Source organism: Melanotaenia boesemani, chromosome 18, assembly GCF_017639745.1.
Source record: "Melanotaenia boesemani isolate fMelBoe1 chromosome 18, fMelBoe1.pri, whole genome shotgun sequence".
NCBI classification, from domain to species: domain Eukaryota; kingdom Metazoa; phylum Chordata; class Actinopteri; order Atheriniformes; family Melanotaeniidae; genus Melanotaenia; species Melanotaenia boesemani.
In genome coordinates this window covers 3,614,729-3,641,182 of record NC_055699.1, presented here as the reverse complement: position 1 = coordinate 3,641,182, position 26,454 = coordinate 3,614,729, and the positions used below count along the sequence as shown (strand labels likewise).

General features: G+C 39.3%; 1 protein-coding gene across 5 annotated transcripts in view; it reads right to left on the bottom strand.

Moving 5' to 3' along the window:
* Window positions 1–26,454, bottom strand: part of sh3kbp1 (SH3-domain kinase binding protein 1) — a 46,735-nt gene that overhangs the window by 3,032 nt on the left and 17,249 nt on the right. For 2 of the 5 annotated variants that reach the window (XM_041968281.1, XM_041968284.1), the window contains 16 exons: window positions 20,723–20,837; window positions 19,391–19,497; window positions 17,519–17,663; window positions 17,294–17,370; window positions 14,719–14,808; window positions 8,283–8,349; window positions 4,609–4,703; window positions 4,429–4,524; window positions 4,272–4,323; window positions 3,512–3,619; window positions 2,004–2,139; window positions 1,844–1,914; window positions 1,612–1,721; window positions 692–829; window positions 163–371; window positions 11–74 (listed from right to left, as the gene is read on the bottom strand). In XM_041968281.1, coding sequence (XP_041824215.1) covers window positions 11–74; window positions 163–371; window positions 692–829; window positions 1,612–1,721; window positions 1,844–1,914; window positions 2,004–2,139; window positions 3,512–3,619; window positions 4,272–4,323; window positions 4,429–4,524; window positions 4,609–4,703; window positions 8,283–8,349; window positions 14,719–14,808; window positions 17,294–17,370; window positions 17,519–17,663; window positions 19,391–19,497; window positions 20,723–20,837 — 1,680 coding nt within the window. The remainder of the gene's footprint in view (window positions 1–10; window positions 75–162; window positions 372–691; window positions 830–1,611; window positions 1,722–1,843; window positions 1,915–2,003; window positions 2,140–3,511; window positions 3,620–4,271; window positions 4,324–4,428; window positions 4,525–4,608; window positions 4,704–8,282; window positions 8,350–14,718; window positions 14,809–17,293; window positions 17,371–17,518; window positions 17,664–19,390; window positions 19,498–20,722; window positions 20,838–26,454) is intronic. The other 3 variants (XM_041968282.1, XM_041968283.1, XM_041968285.1) reach the window with 3 other exon arrangements.

Genomic DNA, 26,454 nt, shown 5'->3' with positions numbered 1-26,454 from the left:
AAGGGCTCACCTGTAAACTAATACGCATCTTTTTCTCCTCGTCCAGTGCGCTGGCCAGCTGCTTCATCTCTTGCCTGAAATATACCAACGCAAATGGCTCATTTTGTGCAAATTACCAAAAATCCTTCAAACACACTTCAGCTCATGAGACAGATATGTCACCTGTGCTGGCTCTTCAGCAGGTCTATGGAGGCTCTCAGGTCTCTGAGGTGGTTCCTGAGCTCCTCCAGTGTTGGGGGAGTCAGTGGTGAGTGTCGGAGCTCGGGGGAGGGGGTCTGACCCGCGGAGGAAGATGGGGAGATGGGGCGATGGCTGGAGCTTGGTGGGGTCAGGATAGAGGGCTTGGGCAGCGGTGCTTTACTGTCAGGTACCTAATACAAACACAGATCAGGGATTTGACATGCTTATGAATTATTCACTTAGTGTCCTTTTGCAGCACATCTGTTTACATGCCTGCAACCTGAATAAACTTTGGTTTACAATTAAAATAACAGAAACTGTGCCAGAGGCAAAATGTGTCAGGATCTAGCTGTATAACCTGGTATTCTGATAAGATTTATTATTTTTAAAAGCAAAAATAGAGTAAAAAAGTGAAAAATGCATGAATGTGTGCTTGACTCATTAACATATTATTGTGTAGTTTGGCGCCCTCTGTTGAGAGAAATGGTGCAAGGTGGTGCAGCGGTCTTACAGGGATAACAGGAACTCCTTTCCTCAGAGAAACATCTACAGGTCTAACAGACACCGATTCATGCTCATCCTTTCCTCTCTCCTTCTCCTTCCTGTCCTCCACTGTTGGAGAGTCCAGGTCCATACTGGACAAAGACGCCTGCCAATGAGACAAATGTGTTTACATATTACTGTGCTAATCACTAAGATAAATAAAGCATCCAACAGCACTGAGGATTTTTCCTGACTGCCAAGGGTCCACAACAAAAACAAAACAGCGACTTAAAAGTTATATTAAAAAATGCATTAGGACTTTAAACTGTGAGAAATCAGACATTTGATGGAGATTGATACACATGGGAATATATTTATGCCCTTGTCCTTGTCTTTCAATATTATTTTGTATTATTTTTAAAGACATAGTTTTGTAATAATTTTACAAATAGGCTAAAAATAGCTCAGTAAATCTGTTGGTAGGTATTTGAGACCAAGTTAATAGAATTAATAGATATGCATTTGTCATAAATCCAGGCGACAGCTAACTTAGCTTAGCATAACAAGTGGAAACAACTAGCACCTCTGTACAAAGGCAAAAGATTTTTATCTAAGAACTGATCTGCAGAGTGAAAAAAACACAATGCAGGAAAAAAAATGCATTAATGGTCAAGTAGAATATTGCTAATGTAGTTACCTGAGATGGAGCACAATGATTGCAAATTATTTTCATGGTTGATCAATCTAATAATAATAATAATAATCTTATAAATCAATTAACTGGTTTTTAGGTAGTACTGTTGTAGTACTCATGGGTAGTATTGTTTGTTTTAATTTCCATCCTAATTTCATTACATGTCATGTGTTGCTTATTAAATGTGACATGTTCCTGTGTTTGTTTTGCAGGGCTGTAGGCAAGACTGTGTTGGGGACAGAATGACTACACACCACCGGTGTGATGATCTGCGAGCGTGGCCTGCGGTCTGTGACTCTGGGGCGTGACACTGTCGGGTGACTCAGTTTCTCTGTTGATGGGACGACTGCATCCAGATCCAACTCTGCACAAACACACCACAAAAAAAAAAGAAAAAAGACATTTACACTCCAGCAGAGACGAGAGCAAAAGAGAGAGAGAGAGCTCTGACTCTCATTGGTCGATGCACCGGTCAGTCAGACTCACCGGTGTCATGTGACCTATCAGAGGTGGAATCTGGTGTCGAAGCCCCGCCCTCAGACTTGGGGCTTTCACACCTGAACAGGTAAATCATACAAGAAACATTAGGCCCAGTACGCTGTAGGATGTACGGCTGTTTTCAGGATGAGTGTCTGTATGTACTGACGTTAGTGTAGGTGGTCTCTCAGGACGGCGTGGGGGATTAGACAAAGAGAAGGAGCTTGACTTTGGGGGGAGGGGCTTCTTGGGTAGGAGAGTTGGGAGGAAGGGCTTAGGGATGTCTCCAATCTTCACATCTTCACCTACAAACAAACAAACTCAAGGAGTCAAATAAAACTCTCAAAAACAAGCAAGGAGAAGAGATGAGAAGGTAAATGTAGCTGCAGCAGCAACATGAGTAAAGTTTGACCTTTGGAGAGGAAAAAATAGGCAGAAGGGTGAAACCATGAAGAGGAAAGGTCTAAAGATGCTGAAGGCTGCAGGAAAAAAGAAAACCAGCCAAACTGGGCCACAGAGTACAGAGAGGATTAAGACCATTCAGCAAGGTGGTGGAAGCAGTATTTATGAGATTCATTTCTATAGAAACACAAGCCAAGCGATGAAATCTGAAAGTTTTTTCAACTGTTTGTCTACTCTTAGAACAATCGAATGTCACATTTCAACAAAATCCTGAACGCTGCCTCGAGTTTCTTAACAAAAAGGTGAGTGATCCGATCCCAGAGGTGGATTTACACTTGTTTTAAAAGATTATAGCTCCTATCCAGTCTGTCTCGACACATTTAATATTACTCTGAAAAGTGCCTCATGTTCTTTTAGGGGAAAAAAAGTTATCAAAATTCTTACATTTTCTCCTCCTTGTCAAAAACAAAATATTTTAAATCAATAACAGTGATATTTCATTCACTTAATGCTGGTTGGATTTCTGTAGATGCATCTTTCATCACAGTGCAAACTCACCTCTGTCCTAAGGCTGTTTACAGAGATTTTATCATATTTATGCTACCTACCATATCATGCAAATTTCCTCACGCAGCATCTTTACTGTGAGTCAGAGCTGCAGATGGAAATCTGTAAATTAGAGTCTGATCATGAATGTAGGAAAGCTCCTGCTGCAGAGCTGATACTTCTGCATGATGTTTCAGTTTATAAAAACAGTATTTAAGTAAGCCTTTTAAAAGCTTAATCTTCCCTCAGGTCTTTCTGATCTACTTCCTTTTCTATTGTCTTTTGTAAATATTTTTCATACCCCTTATTTTAATTAGCTTTCCTAAAGCAATTCAAGGCTAACTGCTTTGTGTTGCTGTTATATAATGGCACCATTGTGCAAACAAGTGGAAGTGTCTGTCTTGTACCAGCCATGGAGTTGGTGCCAGTGTTCGTTGAGATTAAAACCACACTACCCGTAGCTTCCTGATGCTGACACGCATTCTTCATCAAAGCTTTGTTATTTTGCACACAAAAGAAGGGAAACATGCTGCAAACAAGGTTTCTGATGCTGGTGCCCTGACAGAAATGAATCCCTGCCTTTCTGCTGTGAAGCAGCAGCTAAGATTTAGAGCTGGATTCTTGTTAACATGTTTTTATTAAGCAGGGTGGTTAGTGATCTGAGAGAAAAGAAAGCTGCAAGATGCTTTAAAAGCAGACCCAGAGAAGGGAAAGCAGCCCAGAATTTACCTCGATCCTGGTCTCTCTGGGGCAAATGTTCAGGACGCTCAGGAGGAACCTTCTTGACTTCAGATGTTTCTGGTGTTTGACTGTACAAGTCTCCCTTTTTCTTAGGCCCTGTTTACACAACAATGTTTCCATGCAAAACGCAAATATTTTTCACAAAAGCATTTTCACAACAGTGGAATATAAATTATGTCCACGCAGGAAAAAAAGAAACGATGTAGTACACATGCCAGGCCTCTAGTAGGCAGTGAAACTTTGCAACGACACGCCCAAGTGTGTACAGCCTCCTCATAAGACCGCAAAACACAACACAAGAACAGAAGATTTACGTGTCTAACACTAGTTATCTGGTGCATGTAACCTCTGGCTCTTTGCTGACGCCATAAATACTCTACCAGAAACAGGCTTCAACAGACCAAATAAATTAGAAAGTACAAACATGACACAGAAGTCTGCCATTGTTGTAGCTGTGCTTTTCGCGGGTTAAGCAGGATCTGAGTGTGCAAGTGCAAGATGACATGGAAGACGTCATCGTCGCCAAAAGATTCCACTTCCAGTTTACACTGATGAGAGTCGCCTTGAGCTGCGACAAAGTTTCATCCTGGAAGCCGATGTCAAATCTTTGTGTTTTTATCCACCCAAAACTCTGTTACCATGTAAACATGAGGCCAGAACGCAACAAAACTTTTGCATTTTACCGTCTCAGTGTTGTAGCGTAAACAGGGCCTTAAAGAACAACTGTAGAAGAGAAGTGAGCTGTTACCTGTGTTGTGTTTAGCTGATGGCGCGCTGGGAGGAGGTGGTTTCTTTGGTCTCTGGAAACACACGCAAATCAGAAACATCACAAAAACACGATCTCTTGAGGATTCATACATCAAAGACTGACAGCTTCTTCATGCACATTGAGATGACACAATTACCTCTTTTTCAACTTCTAGCAGCTTGACAAAGTTGTCAGGGAAGACGCCTTGCCTCCCACCGATCTCCCCCATCCACCAGCCTGCATCAGCGCACTCCTGGATAACACAGTTTAAATGCGCGATAAGTGTTTTCAATATGAACGACTGCAAACATACAGTACACATGTAAGTTTCTTTCACCTTGGTGATGATGGTGATGATCTCTCCTTCTTTAAGAGACAGCTCATCTTCATTTTGTGCTTCGTAAGGAAAGAGGACTTTACACTGCTCCCGCCCTGCCAATCATCAAAAGCAAAGACACACTGAGCAAAACTGCTTAACAGAAGCAAAAGAAAACAGCGTGCAAGGTTTGGAAAAACATCCATCCATCCATCCATTTTCTGCCACTTATGTTGGGTCGTGGGGCAGCTGCCTAAGCAGAGAAACCCAGACTTCCTTCTCCCCGGCTACATTCACCAGCTTATCCGGAGGGATCCCGAGGCGTTCCAAGGCCAGCCACCAGAGATGATGTAGTCCGTCCAGTGTGTCCTGGGTCTTCCCCGGGGCCTCTTTCCGGTGGGACATGCCCGGAAAACCTTACCAGGGAGGCGTCCTGGAGGCATCCTAACCAGATGCCCGAGCCACCTCATCTGGTTCCTCTCGATGTGGAGGAGCAGCAACTCCACTCTGAGCCCCTCCCGGATCACCGAGCTTCTCACCCTATCTCTAAGGGAGACCCCGGCCACCCAGCGGAGAAAACTCATTTCGGCCACTTGTATTTGCGATCTTGTTCTTTCGGTCACTACCCACAGCTCATGACCATAGGTGAGGGTAGGAACATAGATCGACCGGTAATTCGAGAGCTTTGCCTTTTGGCTCAGCGCCTTCTTCACCACGACAGACCGATGCAGAGTCACTGCAGACGCCGCATCGATCCGATTTTTTTTTTTCCAAAATTGAGGCAGTTTGGAAAAACAACAACAAAAAGAAATTAATTCTAACAATTGTTAAAGGTCATAGTCATCCAGCTGCAAGAAGCTTAAGAAAGTAAAGATTTGAAAAATCGCGACGGTTAATAAAACTACAAAAAATAAATAAATAAAAAATAAAAATAATAAAACTTCAAACTATGGTAAAAGCCAATGAGACAAAATGTATTTTGAGAGAAAACGTAGCACTAGCTGCAGGGCATAATGCTCAATTTTGATTTTTTTGAGAGTCCTCTCACATTTCCAATTAAATGCGATATGTATGTGATCTCCTGTATGAACCTTATGCGTACCATACGTGTCCCGCATGCGCAGGAGACACAACGAAGGGACAGTGAGCGTGCGTGTGACGTCTTTGTGTTTGCAGAACATGGACCGTAACAGCGGAGAGTATTTTGCAATTTTAGTTATTGTCCAACAGTAGCCAGCACATTTTCAATGGCCTCGTTTTAGGAAGGTGATTACAAAAGAGGAGAGCCAGATTTTTGGCCATGGCATCTTGTGGAGCAGCAGCAGCAAAGTCGGTACAGACAAATGTGTGGGTACGGAGCTGCAGCTAGGCGTGGTGAGAGTGATGTTTCACATGGCAAAAGATCAGACACGCATCGGATTTAGGACCACATATCCAAATGGCCTGTGTTACTTTTGAAAAAAATCAGATCTGTGTCATTCAGACTGTTATGAAAAGATCAGATACAGGTCACATAGGGGCAAAAAATATCGGATTTGGGTCACTTCAGCCAGCAGTCGGAACATAGTCTTACTTTCTGAGCATAGAAATGCATTTCTGAGTCGTTTTGATGGCAGTGACTTTTATTATACACATTTCTGGAGCTATCTTTGCTCCGCTTCACAACTTTGGTTTCCAGCCTTGAACCACATGTTACAGCTGAGTTCTGCTTTAAGCTGTGGTTTGCTTTTGTACCACGCCACACGGCAGCAACTAGATAACAAAACCATTTTGAATGTGCTGATTTATCAAAGAAAGGCAAGATGACATTATTGAAGAAAGAACGAGACAGAGCAACAGATACGACAAGAGTCAACATCAGACTGACTTTTACTCAGTACTGGAAGGATGCAAGATGGATGCTGAATTAGTCATCGTTAGAAAACCCCACAATGTTCAGTAGTGCTTCTTTATAAAACAGGAAGTGAGTACCATATATGATATGCAAAGGTAACCCATAACACAGTTTTAGAGCAGCAGCCGAAACTGCATGGTCACCTCTAAGCTTCATTTTTTGTCTTAGAGACGACTAATAATAACTGATCTCCCAACCATTTGGAGCACAGGGAGCATGAGGCTGAAGCAACTTATTAGCAACTAGAAGCATTTAGACTGACACTTTGGGGGATCACCATGAAGACATTTAAACAAATAAAAGATAAGTCAAATAGTGATTTAATTAATCCAGGTCAACATTAACTTTGGAAGTATCACTAGGCCCAAACATCACAGGCTGTATTTTTCTCATTAAAAATATGAACAACCTTGCCTTAATTTCTGCAATGAAATTACTGCAAGTGGTTTGTAGAATATGCATTTTCCTGATTCAGTGGCATGTAGATCTGATTGTCGTCATCATAAAAATGGAATGTGGTGCCATATTTCTGAAGAATTGATCCAAGTACAGAAAGGGAGAAGAAGCCCAAGAATATAACCTTGAGACTCCACATATAAGAAGCACTGGAGAGGACTCAGCATCTCCCGCACGGAGCTTTTCTCTGTTAAGTAGTGCCTGAACTTCTATAAAGTGCCACCCTAAATCCCACCCAGCTCTCCAGGTGAGACAGGAGACAGACTAAAAGTCTAAAGTACAGAGGAATCAAAGCAAGGTCTAATCAGTGCTGTAACCATGTTTAAAACAGGTAGAATCAATATAGAATACCATACAGAATATTTACTATATATGGTACCGAGGCGGAACTGGATCACAGTGAAATGTTATGGGAAGAAAAGCTGCATGAGTCTTTGTACCCCAATAATTAAATATGACAATAACGATCATGTAATACAGATAAAATAATAAAGCTCATTCACCTCATCACACTATTCCATATATGGGTGATGGTGGTTTTGCATGTAATTCCTACCCTAATTTGGAAAACATATTCACATTTTCTTCCTGTTTGTTATCCTCAATAAAATGCTTTTCAATCCAGATTTAAAATCTTTTCATAAGCATCTAAACTTTCCAACTAGGAAGTTTTTCTAAATAACTTACAGTATTACAAGACTGTTTTGATAAGAAACAATAGTGTATCAGAATGAAAGGAAGCTTTCATGAATGAAGAGAAAAGATCAAGAAAATGATTAATAAGATGTAATGCATGCCAAGTTTTGTCAGCCTGTTTTGCTCACAAGTCTTTCTGGCTTCACTGATCATCACTTTTAAGGCACTCCATAACATGGCTCCATCTTACATCTCTGATCTCCTTCATCCACACACCCCTTCCCGCACACTGCGTTCCTCCCATACCCATCAGCTTTCCGTTCCCCCGGCACGTCTGGCAACAATGGGGAGCAGGGCGTTTAGTCGCTCGGCTCCTCATCTCTGGAATTCCCTCCCTCCTGATCTCCGTACAGTGGACTCCTTCCTTCTCTTCAAATCCAGACTCAAAACTCATCTGTTCAGACAGTCTTATCCCCCCTAAGTCCATATACATCTTTCCACAGTGTTTCCTTCCTCTATCACTTATTCTGTTTTGTGCTTTTAATGTTTTGTTTACTTTTAGTGTCTTATGTTTGTACAGTGTCCTTGGGTGCTTTGATAAGGCGCTTTTTTAAAAAATAAAATGTATTATTATTATTATTATTATTACTGGAACTTAATTTGTATCAGTAATAAGTTTTTAAATGACAACAGAACTGCATCCTCATACCTTTAGCTTTGCTGTCGGGTTCAGTCTTCATACTTTCAGCTGAAACGCTCGATTTCCCCTCGTTGACCTGAATAACAAACAGAAGACAGAAAACCCTTCAGTGCTTCCCACTCAGACCAACAGTACATACAGTATGTACAGGATGATTTGATTTGGGGCTGTCTGTGACCTGGTTGTGTGAAGGTGTGAAATGATGACGACAGAAAGTCGGAGCAAACTAACGGCTGCTACTCAGCGTCAGGCAGAGCTGAACCCTGCTAGAAACTGAAAGTTGGATAAATGGTGCTATAGAAATAGCTTGGCATTGACAGACAATTAACTCTGGCACATCTTCATTTTCTAGTTAGTCAGTAGGGAGGATTCAGCTGGATGAACCTAAAACCAGTCAGAACTTCAAAAGTTTTCATTATTTAAAACTTGATCCATATTAGCTAAACTGTTATGTGGTGTGGATAAAAAGAGAAAGTCTATTCAGGTTTATTAAAACGTGTGTGAGGAGAAAGTCATACAGATTTACCTGTCTGCAGAGTTTCTAAAAAGGAGATTTCCCTGCTCCAGCACACCTGGCTTAAATTAACTGGATCCAACAGCCTATAAGGATCTGCACAATGACTCATTGGTTTAAGTCAGGTGTGTTCGAGCAGGGAAATTTGGAAAACCTGCAGGATTGTGGCTCTCAAGGACCAACGCTGGCCACCCCTGGCATAGAAGAACCGGAAACAGAACTAACAGATCGAACAAGTTGAGTATTGGTACCAATACCAGTTGCTATAAATGCAGGGGGTTCAGAGCCACCATGCTGATGATTTCTGGCATTGATTAACCTAATCTGAGTATCCAAATCAGAAATCTAGGGAGATATTCTAGCTGAAATGCTACAAAGAGCTGAGAAATGTTTATTTACTTGTTCAGATGGGATGTACCACATCTACATGTCTGCGATTGGTGCCTTAAACATTCCTTGGCAAACCATATAATAACTTCTGAAATGTTTCTACCTTACCTCACCCTGTAGGCTGGTCTTTACTAGTAGCATACTTCCTGTTAAATTAGGGCTCAAAATGAGCTAAATTATATTAAAATAAAAAACAAAAAAAAAACATCACTATTATCTAGTAATCAGCAGCAGTCTCTTCGGCGATGGGGTCAGATTTAGCACAGAAAGCAACAAGTCAACTCTCCTGCAAAGTGTGTGTTTCAGTGTTTGAGTCTGAAATTAAAGCAGTCTTTTCCCGGCTGGAGTGAATCCCTCCACAGTGTTTGTGGAACCAGGGTGGCTCTTCCACAGGAAAACACACACATTCACAACACACAGTCTGTCTGAACACACACAGCTCTGCTCTGTTCGGACTCCCCCTCCACACTTCCTCCGTCCCTCCCTCCCTCTCTCCTCCCCTCTCTAATTAGACCCATGTGGAACCACAAGGTTTAAAGGATCACTACAGTGTCGCAGAAATGTCTGCATGTCCAGTTTGGCCTTGAATGGCCAACAGGGATCAACCTGAGAGACTTTCAAAGGCCAATGGTGATATGTAGGAGGACTCAGACAGTTAGTTATTCTTTTTTTTTAAACACTATGGGAAACATCATATGACTTTACTTTGTGCAAAATTATAAACACACAAAAATCCCACATCCAGCTGTTCACATTAAGGCAACACAAACATATTATTCTGGTCATATTCCAGCTCAAATCTGACTAAATGCAATTTACATGGACAAAAGGAAAATTTTCTTGTGTTAGTCTGTGTGAGCATCAGCAGGAAATTCACACAGGAAGGATATGTTGCAGGGTTTCAGAGGAGACCACTGTTGCAATACTTTTGCAAGTAAGTGTGACACAAATCCTATGAGAAAGAAATGCTCAGATTGAGTTGTGGATTTTTTTGTGTTCACCTGAACATTCATAACTTTGTTCATCAATTATCTATTTTTTTATGAACAACAGGGTTGCTGTTGGTTAAAGAGTTTGAGACATTTTCAAGTGATTGTTTGAGTTATTGTTGATTCAGAACAAGTTTTTTTTTCCAATATAGCCTTGGCAGGTAGGTATCTAGTGCTGTATTGCTCTTGCTTTGAGAGATTTAGCATTAGCTTACTGCAGAGAGTAGTTTAGGCTACATCCACACGAAGACAGGATTGATTTTGTTTTTAAAAGTTTTTACATAAAGATGCAATCGTTTCCTGAAATGTGTGCATCCACACAAAACTACTGAAAAAGGTGTAGTGCGTATGCTAGGCCTGTAAGTGGTGCTGCAACACTGCCACAGAAATTCACCAAAAACATAAAATAGGACAAGGAGCGAGCACAGAAACTCATGCAATATAAACAAACATATAAAGAAGAAAATGGTGGAAAATCAAGTTAAAAAGGAGACATTTGAGTGGATTTTGTCTCTTTTAGGATTTTGCAGTCAAAGCCAAATCATGCTCACAAGGTTCTGCAGCACAAACGCAACACTAATCCGTTAATGTTGTAGCTGTTAGCAGGGTTTGCATGTGCAGGTTAAGGAAGAAGAGCGGCTTTGGCGTCATCAGTTCAGGAAAGATGTTTGTGTTATAAAAACACAAACATAAAGAAGTTTAGATTTGTTCATACATATGACTGGTAAGCCGGAAGAGATGAGCCGTGACGGTGTGCCATCTTGAAACTACAGCTCCCCGTAAGGGACAAATAGCACCAATTTTGCGTTTACCCAGGTAGGTTTACCAGGTAGAAGAAAGATGCTGAAGTTGCCAGCTTTGTCCTTGACAAATAAGTCAGTGGTACTACCTAAATAAGCCTAAAATTAACTTTTTTAATTTGTTTTTGTTTGACACTGGCTGCGTTTCCATTACCGTTTTTTGCAAAATACAAGCGATATTTCTACAATTTTGACAAAGTGAAATTGCAATTTGAAGGTGTTTCCATTGAACGGTGTTTAGCTCATTAGCCGTTATTCTCCTAAAATCTTGTCGCGAGACTCCACTTTTTCTAATTCTTTGTAAAACTCAGCATTTCACTGTTGTTTGCTTTCAAGGATGGCAGTTATATATTTTTTCTTTAATTATTTGTAAAAAGATTTCCATCTTCTCTTGTGTCTACTCCTACTGCGCCATCTTTACTTGAAATGAATTGGTCACGTGACCCCCAACATCATGTCTGGGGGAAATGTAAATATGAAAACGGTGTTTCCATTCCAGGTTTGCGATATACTTCGTCTGATAAAACCATTTTATGAGAGCATAAAACCTTTTAGTGATATTTGAGAGGTTTCTCAAAATTTTGGTGTTTCCATTACCAGTTTTTTATTGCGATATTTCAGTTTTGCGTAATTCTTGGAGTAATGGAAACGCAGCTAGTGTTGCTTGTTACCACAGACAGCATCACAGTAATTTCTGCTAAAATACACCCTCGTTGGTACAGAAGTGTATGTTTACGAGGTTTCAGTCGTTTTCATAACGCAGCAGTCACGGTAAACGCTGGCTTTTACTCGTGGTAAAGCCGGATTAAAAGCCGGTGGGAAGGCTTTATAAGCTGCTTTTACTGTGACAAAAAGCTGGTGCTGTTTCGAGGCCAGTTTCCCCATTGAGATCCGTTCCCCATGTGAAAACCATTCTTCCTTCTAAACTCAGAGGAACAATCTGACAGTGATTTTCGGTCCACCAGATGTTTTCCCCCTAACCATTCATGACCCAGAGGAAACTTCTTCACCTGAGTGGCCACTATTAACTATCAGATGACAGATGATGGTAGTAATTCTTACACAATGTCACTTTAAAAGTTAAAAATAGCTTTTTCTGACTCCCAAAATGCCAGTTCCATGTGGGTGAAATTTCTAAAAGATTGGGAAAAATTTTGTGGAAACACCTAAACTCATCTCTATGAGGACGTGGTTTTAGAAATATAACTCCTATGTAAGATTTTTAACAATAAAGCTATAACCAGGAGGTGATTAGCTAAGCATAAAAGGTGGAAACAACTAGCTACTGTAAGTCTGCCACACTGCAGGGCTTAATGTTTAGTTCCAACATCTCTCTCTCTCTCTGCGGAGATCTAATTTCTTTTAGTTTATTGTTCAGACTCCAACAGTCTAAAGCCCTGTACTGACCCACATGCCCAGAAGTGGTAACATCAGATCCATCACACTGTTTTAACACATCCTGCCTTCTCCATCGCAGAGTTGTGACATGTCTCACCAGTGATGTAAAAGTCAGAATAAATGTAGCATGACTGTTCAGACTGAGTTCACTTTGAAAAACCTCAGTTATGTATTCGATAAGACCACATATGAAAGTGGCCTGGGTCTGATTTGAGAAAAAAAAAACACCTGTGTGAAATGGGTCACATTTGGTCAAAACAGTCAGATTTTGGCGACTTTTTACCTCGAGTGTAAATACAATAACGCTCAGTAATTAACTCGGAGAAAGTCCAGGAAGTAGCTGTTAGCAAACAAATTTGCTCTCTGTGAAGAGCCAAGTTTGCTAAACTAAGCTAACTCCCTGTTTTCTATTAACTTTCTAGGTCATTTTTGAGCAGTGGGATTTATTTAAGGTTAGAAAAAGACAATGGCTGGATTTACAGCTTAAACGGTAGCAATTATTTGCTTATCAGTGCTTATTTAAAATCAATAATAATAATAATAATAATCTTTCCTTGAACTACAGTTCTTGCTAATCTATAGACAGGGCTCTGAAAATTAACTCTGGTGACAGATTTACATGTTTTGTGCACCCTCAATCCACCCAAACATCCTCCTCCCACCCTCGCCGACTTTTCCCCTGTAAAGTTTGGTCAAAGCCCATTTATATAATCGCCATTAACTCTAAGTCACTAAGAGGACAAAATAACTGAAAAAAAATCTAATCAGCAGCTTTACGATAAAGAATACTGGTAAAGAGTATACAATACTAACAGTTTTAGCAAAAAAAAAAAAAAAAACTTTAGACATTTTTATTTCACTGGCATGACAGGTGGCAAGTACTAGTACAGAATTAGTCCAAATCATAATTATTACCCTAAAGCTAGCTATTAGTTTATGTGCTTCACATCTGACCTTTTCATTCATTTATGAAGTTGACGTGGCTGTGAGTGACTCAGCCGGACTGAGACGCTCCCGTCACCTCCTCCTGGGTCTCATTAGAGAGCAGAGAAACTTGTCTCACTATAAAGCAGCACAACAGCCTCCCACTCAGCAGGAGTGGTGCACAAACATCCTTCAGACACACACATGTCTGCAGGAGCCACAGGAAGCAGTATGCAGGTTAAAAACCCCTGATTTCATTTATTTTCTTTATGTCGATCTAATGTGGACTTCAAAAGTACGGTTTTGCTTTTGGGTTTAGAAGGTGCTGTAAAAGATTCCAGACGCAAAGTGCAAACTTTTACACAATTTGCATGAACTGACCCTTTAATAGTACACAAATGTAAGATAATCTTAATTTCCATCATCAGACAAGTACGTCTCTGTAATTTTTGTCAAATTACATTTCTTAATCAAATTTACAACCTTAGCTCATTTAGTAACAAAAGCATATTTTAAAAATGTATTTCTGATCGTACAAATCCGCATCTGAAATGATTCTTGACCATCAACCGACACCTGAAACCCTTAAAAAACGTAAACAACCTTTTTAATTTCTTATCCTTATAGTTGACTATATTTAGTCTATCACATCAGCATATTTTTCCCTTCTATAAATATTACTTCTTCAGGGTTACACAGGAAATATTTACAAAACCTGCCACACACACATATCACCACTAAAACCACTTTTCCAAAATCTGAATCTCATGTGTGGCCTTCACACAAGAGATTTACAATTACTTGTAATTATGCTTAATCTAATGTGAAGAAATGACATTTTTAAAACGGAACACAAATAAAATGGAGGATAACAAAAAAAGAAAGAAAAAAAAGGAGAAGAAGCAGAGAAAACTCAACCCTACCGTCTTCTCTTGGATGTCCAGTTAAAGTAAAACCGAGCTTTGCCGATAGCAGGAAAACAAGTATAGACGTTCTCTGCTCTCCCTTTCTGTCTGCTCTGCAGAGCTCTCACTTCTGCTTTGCCTCTCAGATCCCTGTAGGATGTGTGTGTGTCAAAGTGCGTGTGTGTGTGTGTGTGCGTGTGTGAGCCTATAAACCACTTCCTGTGCTATGAAAGTGAAACAGGAAGGGGAGGAGCCAAAGTAAGAAGGAGCCATGTAAGAAGTTAAATTCTTCACTGCTCACAGCCCAACAATCCAAGTGTCAAAAAACATAAAAAGAAACAGTTCATTCATGTTTTGAGATTTTCATTAATTCTTCCAGCCACCACGGGGACTCGGCTGTTGGTAAATGCTAGCCCTCCATTCCATACATGATCATTTTAATGTCAAACTTGTTTTAAGTTTTGTTTAGTAGGCAGGAAATGAGTGTGAGTCAAAGGAAAAGGCAGCTAGTTGTGCATAACTCACCTTGTCCCTCTCTGAGTCTACGTCCATGGAACGAGGTCTGAGCTTGATGGGCTGGTCTTTAAAGATGTCACCAAAGCCAAACCCGCGGATCTGATGGGCAGTTAAAAGAGAAACACAACATCTAAATATCAACAACAGCTCAAGTATCACATTTTTTGCCACAAATGCTCCCATGTGATCATGGTCCAACTATACATGTCTCTTTAGGCAGACCAGTTTCTGAGATCTAATCTTTGCACACTGAATCTGACCTGACATGGGAGTTTGTAAGAGAATAAAACATGTTTTTAACACCTTAAAAAGTCGCAGTTGTCTGAAACTAGGGCTTCACAATACGCGTAGTACAGCTTTATTAGGTACACCTGTTCAAGTGCTTGTTGCTAATCAGTCAATCACATGACAGCAATTCAATGCATTTAGGCATCAGAATGAGGAATAAGGGGGATATAGGTGACTTTGTGACTTTTAAGTTACTTTGGCATGGCTGTTGATACCAGATGGGAGTATTTCAGAAACTGTTGATCTACTGGGATTTTCACACATCACCATCTCTAGATTTTACAGAGAATGGTCTGAAAACGAGAAAATATCCAATGAGCAGCAGCTGTTTGGACCAAATATCTTGCTAATGAGGAGGAGAATGAGCAGACTGGTTGGAGATGATAGAAAGGCAACAGGAAGTCAAATAAGACCAAGGGCTGCAGAAAAGCATCTCTGAACACACAGTATGTCCAACCTTGAAGAAGAAGAGCTACAGCAGGGGTGCCCAAGTTCGGTCCTCAAGATCTACCATCCTGCAACTTTTAGATGCAACCCTTCTCCAACACACCTGAATCAAATGACTGGCTCGTTAGCAGGCCTCTGCAGAGCTGAATGACATGCAGATGACATCTGATTCAAGTGTGTGGAGAAGGGTTGCATCTAAAAGTTGCAGGATGGTAGATCTTGAGGACCGAACTTGGGCACCCCTGAGCTACAGCATCAGAAGACCACACTGGGTGCCTCCTGTCAGCTAAGAACAGGAAACTGAGGCTACGTTTCACACAGACTCACCAACATTGGACAATAGAGGATGGAAAAACACTGCCTGGCCTGACGAGTCTGGAACATTCAGATGGTAGAGTCACATGGCTCCATCCTGCCTTTTATCAATGCTTCAGGCTGCTGGTGGTGTGTAAAAGTAGGCGGCATATTTTCTTGTCACACTTTGGGCCCCTTAGTACCAATTAAGCACCCTTTAACCACCACAGCCTACCTGAGTATTGTTGCTGACCATGTCCATCCCTTTATGACCACAGTGGAGCATCTTCTGATGCTACTTCCAGCAGGATAATGCACCATGTCACAAAGCTCAGATCATCTCCACCTGCTTTCTAGAACATGACGATGAGTTCACTGGACTTCTACGGCCTCCACAGCCACCAGATCTCAGTCCAGTAGAGCAGCTTTGGGATGTGGTGGAACGGGAGATTCTCATCATGGATGCAGCCGACAAACCTGCAGCAACTGTGTGATGCTGTCATGTCGATATGGAGCAAAACCTCTGAGGAAGGTTTCAAACACCTTGTTGAGTCTATGAAACCAAGAATTAAGGCAGTTCTGAAGGCAGTAAGGTTCCCACCTGGTACTAGACAAATGTACTTGATAAAGTAGCCGTTGAGTATCGACCAAAAGTTAATCATTATTGCACATTCAAAATATGACAGCACAAGTGCAGTACCTCCAATAAATGTCTATTTAAAATAAAGGACAAGCCACAACCACACTTTAACTGATGTACTCATCATATATTATATAATTTAGTACTGTTTTTTTTAAATCAGAGTTTGTAATTAAAAATAGGGGAAAAAAATTAAACAGTGTTGTCTGCTCACACTGACTCACTCCTCCGTCCTCATTTTTATTCACACAAATTCTAATTAGAAGAACTGAATAAATAGGTTGCTTTGAAAGGAGCAGCTGCTAAGAATCATGAGATGTAATCATAACCTTTCTTTCACAAAGGATGTGCCAGTGTTTTCTTTGCTAAAGGACATAATAAAGGAAGCACTGGGGTATATTCCTCTAATATTTAGCTAATTCAGCTAAAGTAATCCTTTAGATTTGGCGTTAACTTTTTGCGTCACGTCCTGCCTTCTGTGCACGCAAAGGAAACATGTCAGATAATAAATCACCAGCAGAGAATCCTTCTTTACATGCATGTTTGAACCAAACTTTTCAGAGTTTCTCTGGCGTTCATGTGTGAAAACATCCTTAGTACCAGTACTGGTACCAGTAGTACCAGTAGTAGCATCCTTAGAAAGAACAAAAGGGCTATGTGTGGGAAATGTAAAAAAATTAGATAAATGACTCCAATTTCTGTTCTCAGTATGCACAGAATTAATGTTTTGCAGTACAGAAAACTGAGAAAATATTACTTAATATGAAGAAAAGTACATTTAAAATGTAATGCATAGCCTGATCAGACATTTTTGTCCCTTTGCAGGTTACATGAGTGAAGATGAAAGTGGAGGAGGATAAAAGTGAGTGGTGTAAAATTCTGTACATACAGTAAGTCCGTGTGTGATAAATTTACCTTCTTGGGTTGGATTTCTATCCCTGTTTCTGATCGACAGTCCGCTCCATCGCTTTCACTGCCTGGGCTATCCTTGCCTATGCACAACCACAAGAACACACACAAAAACAAATACCCCCTTATAAATCTACTGTCATAATTTCAAATCATGCTTTAAAACATTTAGAAAACATACATTTTCCTCAGTCGTGGTAACAAATCATATTTTTGTTGCCTTAGACTCACTAGTGCAGCTACTGCGGAGCTCATCCTGTGATGTGGGCGTGTCCAAAGAGGGTGTGTCTGACTCTGTCAGGAGCTCTTTGGTGAAATTGGAGGGAAACATTCCACTCTTCCCATTAAGAATTCCCTCCCACCATCCCTCCTCTACCTACACATACACAGATACACAACACAAAAAACATATGGTGACATTTATACAAAGATTTACACAGGTACTCATACAGTGAAAAAACCACAAGCGCACAAAAGATTCACCTGTACAAACATGATCAGGAAACAACGAAGATGGTGTACGCAGACACAAAGATTCACAATGACCAAATGCAGAGCTTTTTTTTTTTATTATTATTATTTTAGTGTTTATCTTGCAAGAAGATAACGTCAGTAAATTCATTCCAGTTTTCAGTTAAGCTGCAGCTATAGCTCAACTAGGCTTTTTAACAGGACAACTGTCTTTGTCCCAGTATACAAGCACAGGACAGGAAGCAGTTTATAATAGGATATGCCCCCTCTCACCTAGTTGGGCATTTTGGTGGTTAACTTATTATTTCATGGACTAAAACAATTAGCAGACATTTCAGATGCTTTTGAGAAATTCAGTTTAGTGTGATCTTAGTCAAACTGGTGTGTCTACAGCTATTTTATAGCTTTGGCTAATACAGGAATTAGGTACAGGAAGTAGATTAGATCAAAGTAAATGTCTTTATTAATGCAACATGGTCAAAACTACAATGTTCCATTTTTTATTCAATTATTTTTTTCTGTTAAGATAAACATCAAATTTAACATATTTCATCATTTTTATTTATTCAAAAAGTAATAATTTCTTGTCAATCAAAATGAGATTTTTTACTTTATGTCATTTGCTCCATGAAAAGACAAGCTTTTTCCAGATATGTCTTCTGGACAAAGTTTAAATGTTTCTTAACAGTTATGACCTTAAAAAAGCTAACCATGCTCTAATTAGTTCAACATTAGATTACTGGAATGCACTGTATGTTGGTGTCTCCCAGTCTTCCCTTCAACTGGTGCAAAATGCTGCTGCCCGGCTTTTAACTGGCACCAAGAGAAGAGAGCGCATCACTCCTGTCCTTCGTCCATTGGCTTCCAGTCCATTTAATAATTGATTTTAAACTTTTAATGTTTGTTTTTAAAGCTCCTAATGGCCTCGCCCCATCTTATTTATCTGAGATGCTAACAGTTCGTGAGTGCAGCAGGACTCTGAGGGCGTCTAACCAGCTACTGCTGGAAGTCCCCAGGCCCAAATCTAAACATTGGGGTGACCGAGCCTCTTCAGTAGCTGCAGCCAGGCTCTGGAATAAGCTCCCCACCCAAACTAAACTTAAAACTGATTTATTTAGGATGGCCCCACACTTCTATTTTTCTCTTTTTTTTCTCTTTCTATTTTTTGTGCTTTAATTATTCATCTTACTTTTACTTATGTACTTGTTTTCTGGTGTGTTTTTAAATTGTTGTTTTAAAATTTTATAAAGTACTTTGGTTCACCAGTGGGTTGTTGTAAAGTGCTATATAAATAAAATACATTTACATTAGACTTTTTACATAAATAAAGGAATTTGTAGTTGCAAACTTTAAACTAATGTATTTATTATGTATTTTATGTTTTTTCCCGATTCTTCTTCTTTCTAATTTTTAAAATTAAAAAAAATGGGAAAATGAACTTCTCAAAATTATTTCATCTTAAAATTTTTACTTTTTATCCAAAATGAGATTTTTTTTTTTTTTTTTTTTTTGGTTTGTTTTTTTTTTTGTTTTGTTTTTTCCAGGTAATATTTTTTAACAAGACTTTCATCTGAGCTCACACAGCAGGTTAATAATGAGGAAATAGTCCAAGGAAAAGAAAATCAGTCCCACCTCTGCTACAATATCGATGACGTCTCCAACCTTCAACTCTAGCTCATCTTCATGCTGAGGCACGTAGCTGAACGCAGCTTTGCATCTTCGTTTGCGGATTTGGTCTCCTGCCACACACACACACCAGAATTTATGCGTAAACATGCATCGGTCTAACATAAAGTGACATCATGAGCTCACACACTCATCAGTAACCATATCCTGCAGGTTGAAGACTGACCTCTGACCCCTGACAACTGGCACCAAAGCCTCCCTGCCAGTGTCATAGTTGTTTGTCTTGCACTCATTAGCCCAGTCATTACCCTTGATGATGCCCACATCAGCTGGGGCAATGTGACATGACCCTGCAGTTCACGTTTTGTCCACAACGTGTCACTAACGCATCTTAATTTTCAGGGATCATATAGGCTGTCAGGTCCAGCATAAATGAATGGGTTTAGGTGAAAATATGTTACGGCTCACCCTCCCATATGAGAAAGACACCAAAACTATGTCTACTGTTGCTGAAGCTATCAGCTTTATTGCTTTGTAACAGTTTTGGGTCTTTTTTTCTTGGAGCTATTTTGTGGGTTTATTTTTTTTTTTTTTTTTTTGCACATTTTTGATCACTTTACTCCTGTTTTTAATCTCTTGACAGTTTCTATGCTCAGTTATTGTGGTGTTGTTGTCTTACTGTGTTACTCCGCAGTTGTTTCGCTTTCCTGTTTGGATTTTAATTCATTCACAGCACTAACTGTTCTTCTTCTGATCATTTTGTGTATTTTTGATCATGTTAGATCTTTGTTGTCTTTCTGCATTTTTTTGACTGAAAAGTTTAATAATTTAGTTTGTTTCTTTCACTTTGTGGCAGTTTTTAATTACTTTGTATGTACAACATATTGTACTGTATGTATCAGTGCTGCTGTTCTGTATCACGTGGTTGTTGAATCTCTTCTTATTGTCTTATTTAGTGGGTCTATTTAATCATTTTGCAACTCTTTGTTGTCATTCTGCATCTGACTTTAAATTAAACTGAAACAGAAATACTAAGATTAACAGTGATGTATTACAGAGGCTTAAACCGTCAGAATTGTTAAGTTATCCATCTGTAATCCTAACACTAACTCCACTTTTCTTTCTGATTCTGGTGTGAGAACACTTTTCATCCCTCCTGCAGACCCTGAGCATGCAGTCAGGGTGTAACATGTATACATGTTAACAGCAAAATGGTGAGCAATGCTTGACCCAAATCCTTTCTCACACTAATAGGATCTATGAGCCTGAAGATTTATGGTTACCTAATGACCACAGTGTGTGAATGTATGAGGCATAGTGTGTGACGGTGTTGAATACCTTTCCTTCCTGGTCGTACACTGGGGTCAGACACTGGGCTGGCCCTGCCATTGGAAAGTTCAGACCGGATCATGCCTGCTGGTCCTCCATCCCTCTTCCCCTCTTTCTTTATCTCCTGTGTAGAGAAGCAGAGGAAAAGGAGGTGAGAAAACATAGTTGGAGAGATGGAAAAATAGCAGGTTCAGGTGAGAATCTCTAGGTTACAGGAAAAAAAAAAGGTAACATGAATCAAGGCAGGACTTAAATTTGGGCACATAAATAGACTGCACCTTTTTATACAAACAGTATCATTATATCGTATGTTAATGCAAGTAAATCTTCTCAGGATCAGTATTAAATATCAGTAAACCCTGGTAACCATTATTATTTAACACAATATTTATTTACACACAATATTTAATTATTTATTCCAGAAAATCCTCCTTTACAACTGCTGCCTTTCCTGCTGTCCCTGTGACTTTTACTTACTAAAAGAATCACAAGACAGCATGCAAAACTGATCAAGTAAAGATACAGGGAGGCAGATGGCTCCACAAGCAGACAGATGATGAGACAACAAACACAAAAGCCATCAGAGTTACAGGAAAAATAGACGTAATGGTTCACATCTCTCTTCCACATTCATCATGACTGTTTCACTGGGCCTGGCCTGTGGCACAACACAGCCCAGCGAAGCAGATGGGCCTGGACACATTGACTCAGAGTCAAACCCCCTTATACACACTGTGATGGTGAATCACCTGGTGTGGCACTAAAGTCTTAATGAGATTTTGAGGTCTAAAAATACCAACATGAAATGTTTCCTCTACAACAACTGAAGGTTATTTGAGGCTAAGAACCTTTATCAAAGCAAAGGTTAGGTATGAACACAATGCTGAGATATGTGTGATTTTTATCTAGAACTGGTTCTGTTCTGTCAAGCTTCAAACTGTATATTTGGCAGTCAGCAGACAAATAATTTAGGCTCCCCATGGATGGGAGGCCAATTAAAATCTGACATGTGGGTTTTGTGCTCCAGTCCCAACAGGAAGTGGCAGATTAGAAAGTAGAAATTGTCTTCTTGAGAGCACGGGTCTAGAACAAGATTAGATTTGCCTTAGACGACTTCACAAACCGATCATTATAATTACAGATCCCATGAAACAGCTAACAGAGGGCTATTTGTCACTGCATATTTAGTATTTCCTGTAAAAGCAACAGCATATGATGCTGCCCCTATCAAGAAAAACCCAGTCTGCTCTGACTGATCAGTTCCACTGGCCCCTACCACCCGCTGCTCTGCTGAAATTCAAAATGTAAGAAAGTGTTTCATTGCATGTAAAATTCATAAATGCCTCCAACTGCAGGATGACTCATCACCATGTTTAAATCCTTTATATAAAAAAAAAATTTAGACAAAGATTATTACTTTAAAACTTTTATAATTTTTAGGATAAATGTGCATCAGTTTCATAGTTTCACAGTGAGTGAAACATATTAATTTAACTTCAAATTTGATTTCACTTTACTTTAAAAAAAGGTACAGGAAGTGCTCATATGCATTGTTATTTAAAACCCTTTTAGTTGTTATATAAATAAAAATAAATGAAAACCAAGAGCAGTTGTTTAACTTCAACAAGTTTCTGATCCTCTGATCCTCACAAAAACAGTAAAAATCCCCAAATTTTGACATGTTTCCACCTGCAACTATTTTATTACTTACGGGGAAACATTGTCAAATTCGCAGTATTCAGTGTTTGGGCTCACACAGTGTTAATCCTTTAAATCCAGTTTGATCCTCACAAACTCCAGTCAAACTGTCTCTTTAGCCAAAATGCTATGCTAGTTAGCTGACTTGATACTAGCTTGCACCGTAACTTTTTAACTTATCTTGCTTTTAATTATTTTAATGTAATTTATTATTTTATTGTGATTCTTGCTATTACTATTTCTTAATATCTATAATGCTTTTGTTTTATGTAAAGCACTTTGAATTGTCCTGTACACGAAATGTGCTATACAAATAAACTGCCATGCCTAGCTTGATATCTTACTAACTTTATAAAATAAAAAAAAAATCAATAAAATAAAAATAGAGACGGCGCAGGCTACAAGTTTAACATTTCTGGGGTAGCTGTAAGCCAGGTCTATGAAACCATGCACTGTAAAAAAGGAGCCATAGCCTTTTATTGGGGATATGTGAGCTTATAGGTGGGTTAGCTATTTTTTCTAATGCCAGAGAGAGATGACCGTAAATTGCCATTTGTCAGCCTTTTTTTTTCTTTTAACTTTAAGTGATTTCTGCTTGTTGAGGTGAGGGGAAAAAAGTTTACCTTCCATTAAATCTGGTGTAGTTTGCTAAGTAGGCTAATGCAGCATTAATGCAGAATTAGAGACAGACATTGATTCTGCAGTCAGATAGCAGGACTGCCAGCTCTCTAACTTACATACAGCAGGTACAAAAAAAGAAAAAAAAACACTAACAACCTTCATGCAGAAATTTACACATTATCACAAACCCACTGAATAACTGCTGAAAATAACACACTTTAAAGTTGGAGACACAGCACAAGCCAACCTACACAAAAATCCACAGCAGCCATTGGTTTGCTTACATCCCTTTCTTTTATTTATAGTGATAGAAATGCAGTGTTAACTAGCTGTATGGTTTCTTGAAAAGAAATTAAACGTACATTTTTTAGAGGCTAAAATGTAAATTATGAGTTTGTTTGAATAATTAATAGTCAAATAAAGAAACTGTACTGCTGTTGGAGGCCTTTGCCATTACTTGGACTACTTTCATGTATGACTGCAATTCCTGCTTTAAGGATATGGAGGTAACCCTGAGTTAAAGGAAATCCAGCTAAAAAGAGGGGAGGAAGACAGCATGATTCATCATATCTGAACAGGAAACACCTGCATTATGGACACTGCTGTGTTGGCTCCATGTGTTTGTTTGTATGATGTCTAAACCCTAGAAATTTTGTGGTTTATACTAGGCTGCTTTAACTCCTAAACACTGCTTTTAGTGTTCCCTATAACCAGACCTCTGCCCTCTTGTCTTCACAGATCATGAAAGACAGGATATTGAAGCAGCACTGTAGGGCATACAGTAGTCTTTAACAGAGGAAACACATCCAATGGTTATGCAACACTTTGTGAAATGCATCTCTTTGTGACAGTGAAGTAAAACATTACTTCCCCTCTTTTTATAAGCTACATTCTTCCTTTTAGTGGTCACTAATAAGTATAATCTTCAGAAAGTTCTGAAACTCAGTGTATTTTAAAGTACATTTTGGATTAATTAACCCTCAAAGCCTGACTGGTGTGTCTTTAAGGACTTACAAATATTGAACTGAAAATAAATCTAAAGAGCCACCAATAATTAAATAAAACAGAGGGAATAGAATGAATCGGGCTATTGATACCAAAGTTTTTGTAGGAAGAATTTACTGATTTGATTTTCAATAAGAAAAGACATTTCAATGGAGGCAGAGATGTTTTCAGTGCCAGTGTCTTTGGCTGTTGGTGGCACTGCGCATATGAACCCCAGATAGTAAAGAATGTGTGGCACAGCATGATCCAGCATGGCCGACATCTGCAGTTTTCTTTGGCACTTATGAAAAACAGCAGCGACTAGGGTGGGCACGGTTGTCTAAACTCAGCCACATATCCATAACAGATAGCCCAAATCAGCATTTTTTAATTTTTTGGCCAGAAATGGTCCTCATTGTACCCCATAGGGGACTCTTGTGGGCTACATCTGGCTCATTCAACTTGCCACTACCAGACATAGATCCAGGTTATGACATTTAGGCCATGTAAGGCTCATATAACACCTGCAAATACCACAACTAAGCCATTAGTGCCAAATTTAGCCCAGATTACGCTTTGTCTTCGATCTGTAATGGCTTAGGTCATTATTTGTACAGTGTGTGGTACAAACCCATAGCTGTCTTTAGCAGGAGTTCTGTCTTAGTCTTTAACATGATTACAAGCTTTACACACTTGGATTTGTGCACTTAATCAAGATCTAGCTGTTAAATGTCATTACTTTATAACTGAATCTACAACAAAAATGTGCTGTAATTGAATGGGTATGAATACAATTTGAAGCAACGGTTGAAAAGAAGTAGATAAGCTGGCAGTGTTTGATTTCCGTTTGTTTTTTTTCGTTTTTTTTTAATAAAAATATGGCTAAGCTTCTTGGTTAAATTAGAAAATCTAAAGAAATTTAAAATTTAAAGAACTAAAATATTTGTCAACTAATCTGTTGACAGATGAAAATGCTAAGCAGCTTTTTTTTTTAGGCAAGCCTGAAACTTTTTTCATTTGTGCAATGTACCATTTTCATTTTTTTTTTTTTTTTTTCTTCACTAGTAACCCACAAGTGTTTTCTTCACTATGACGCCAAACATATTCAAACACACTTTGTGGTTGGACAGATATACTCATTTTATTATGGGTTTGCAATTTACATGCAGAAGGCTAGAAAACAGGCACAGAATAGATTAAATAGTGATCAATCCATTCCTAATTGCAGCTGCACACATTTTTTACATAAAACTTCAGTACAGTCTTTGCTATATTTCCAAGTAACCTTTTTGTCTTTAAAAACTGCATATGCCTTTTCTGCCAAAGCATTTCATCTCAAAGCAGAGCATGTGATACTGATTTGCAGTCTCTTCTCGACTAATGAACAGAGCTCACGTGACTACAGCACTTCCCATAAACAGGATATCCTCCACCTCCGTTAAAGCATGAGGCTGTAAGGATGTTAATGAGAAATTCACTCCGTTTAAGCAACTTGTTTTCTTGACAGGAAGATAAGCTAATCAGTCAATCAATTAATCTATAAATAGTAGGACATAATAACAAGCTTAACTTGGACACATTTGATAAATTAAATCTGGAAAATATTGGACAGGTCGAATGATAATGGAATTATTGTTTGGTTGCAGCCTTAGTTTTTAGGGTGTTAGCAACATTACAGTTGGTGTGTTGAGAGTTGCGGAACAGATCATTATGATATAAATATAGATAGTTGGTTAGCATTTCCCTCGTGACTTGTGTGGTTTATAACTGTGTTTACAGCTTGTTGTTTGAGTAGATGATTCTCACTGATTAAGTCTATTACAAAAAAAACACCCTTCACTGGCAACACATCTTGAGAAAAGCGGAATTTTATGTTTGTGGTTTTACAGTCAAAAGTTACTCAACTCATTGCATCCACAGTTAAGCCTGTTAACTTTATCCATCTACAACCAGTCACCTGTGTTCTGTAGTGTTAATAGCACCACTTAACACTTCCTGCTACTTCTCTAACCTGTGTGTCCTCAATCCCCATTTCCCACACAATCACACACCCACACAGACACACTTGTATCAGAATCGCAGACCTTAATGTCACTGATTCCCATAACTGCAGTCTTGTGACAGACGAGTCTGGAATTGCTGCATTACTCACAGCCTCACTCTGTCTGTCTCAAACACACACACATCTATGCAAAGGCCTCACAGGCCCATTGTCTGGTGAGCGGTGACATTCAGTCAGCACAAATGCAGCCTGGCTGCACAGCGGACAACCTGACAATAGACTGGCTTCTTTAGAATTAAAATGTGTCCTGTTGCCCTCAGCTTGTGGCACGTTTCTACTTCCCCTCATGAGACACAAGCGAGATACTTCCCTCTTCTCATCACCACAAACTTGCAGTTTTACTACTTTAAATACCAGAGCCTTTTTGCGTATGAGA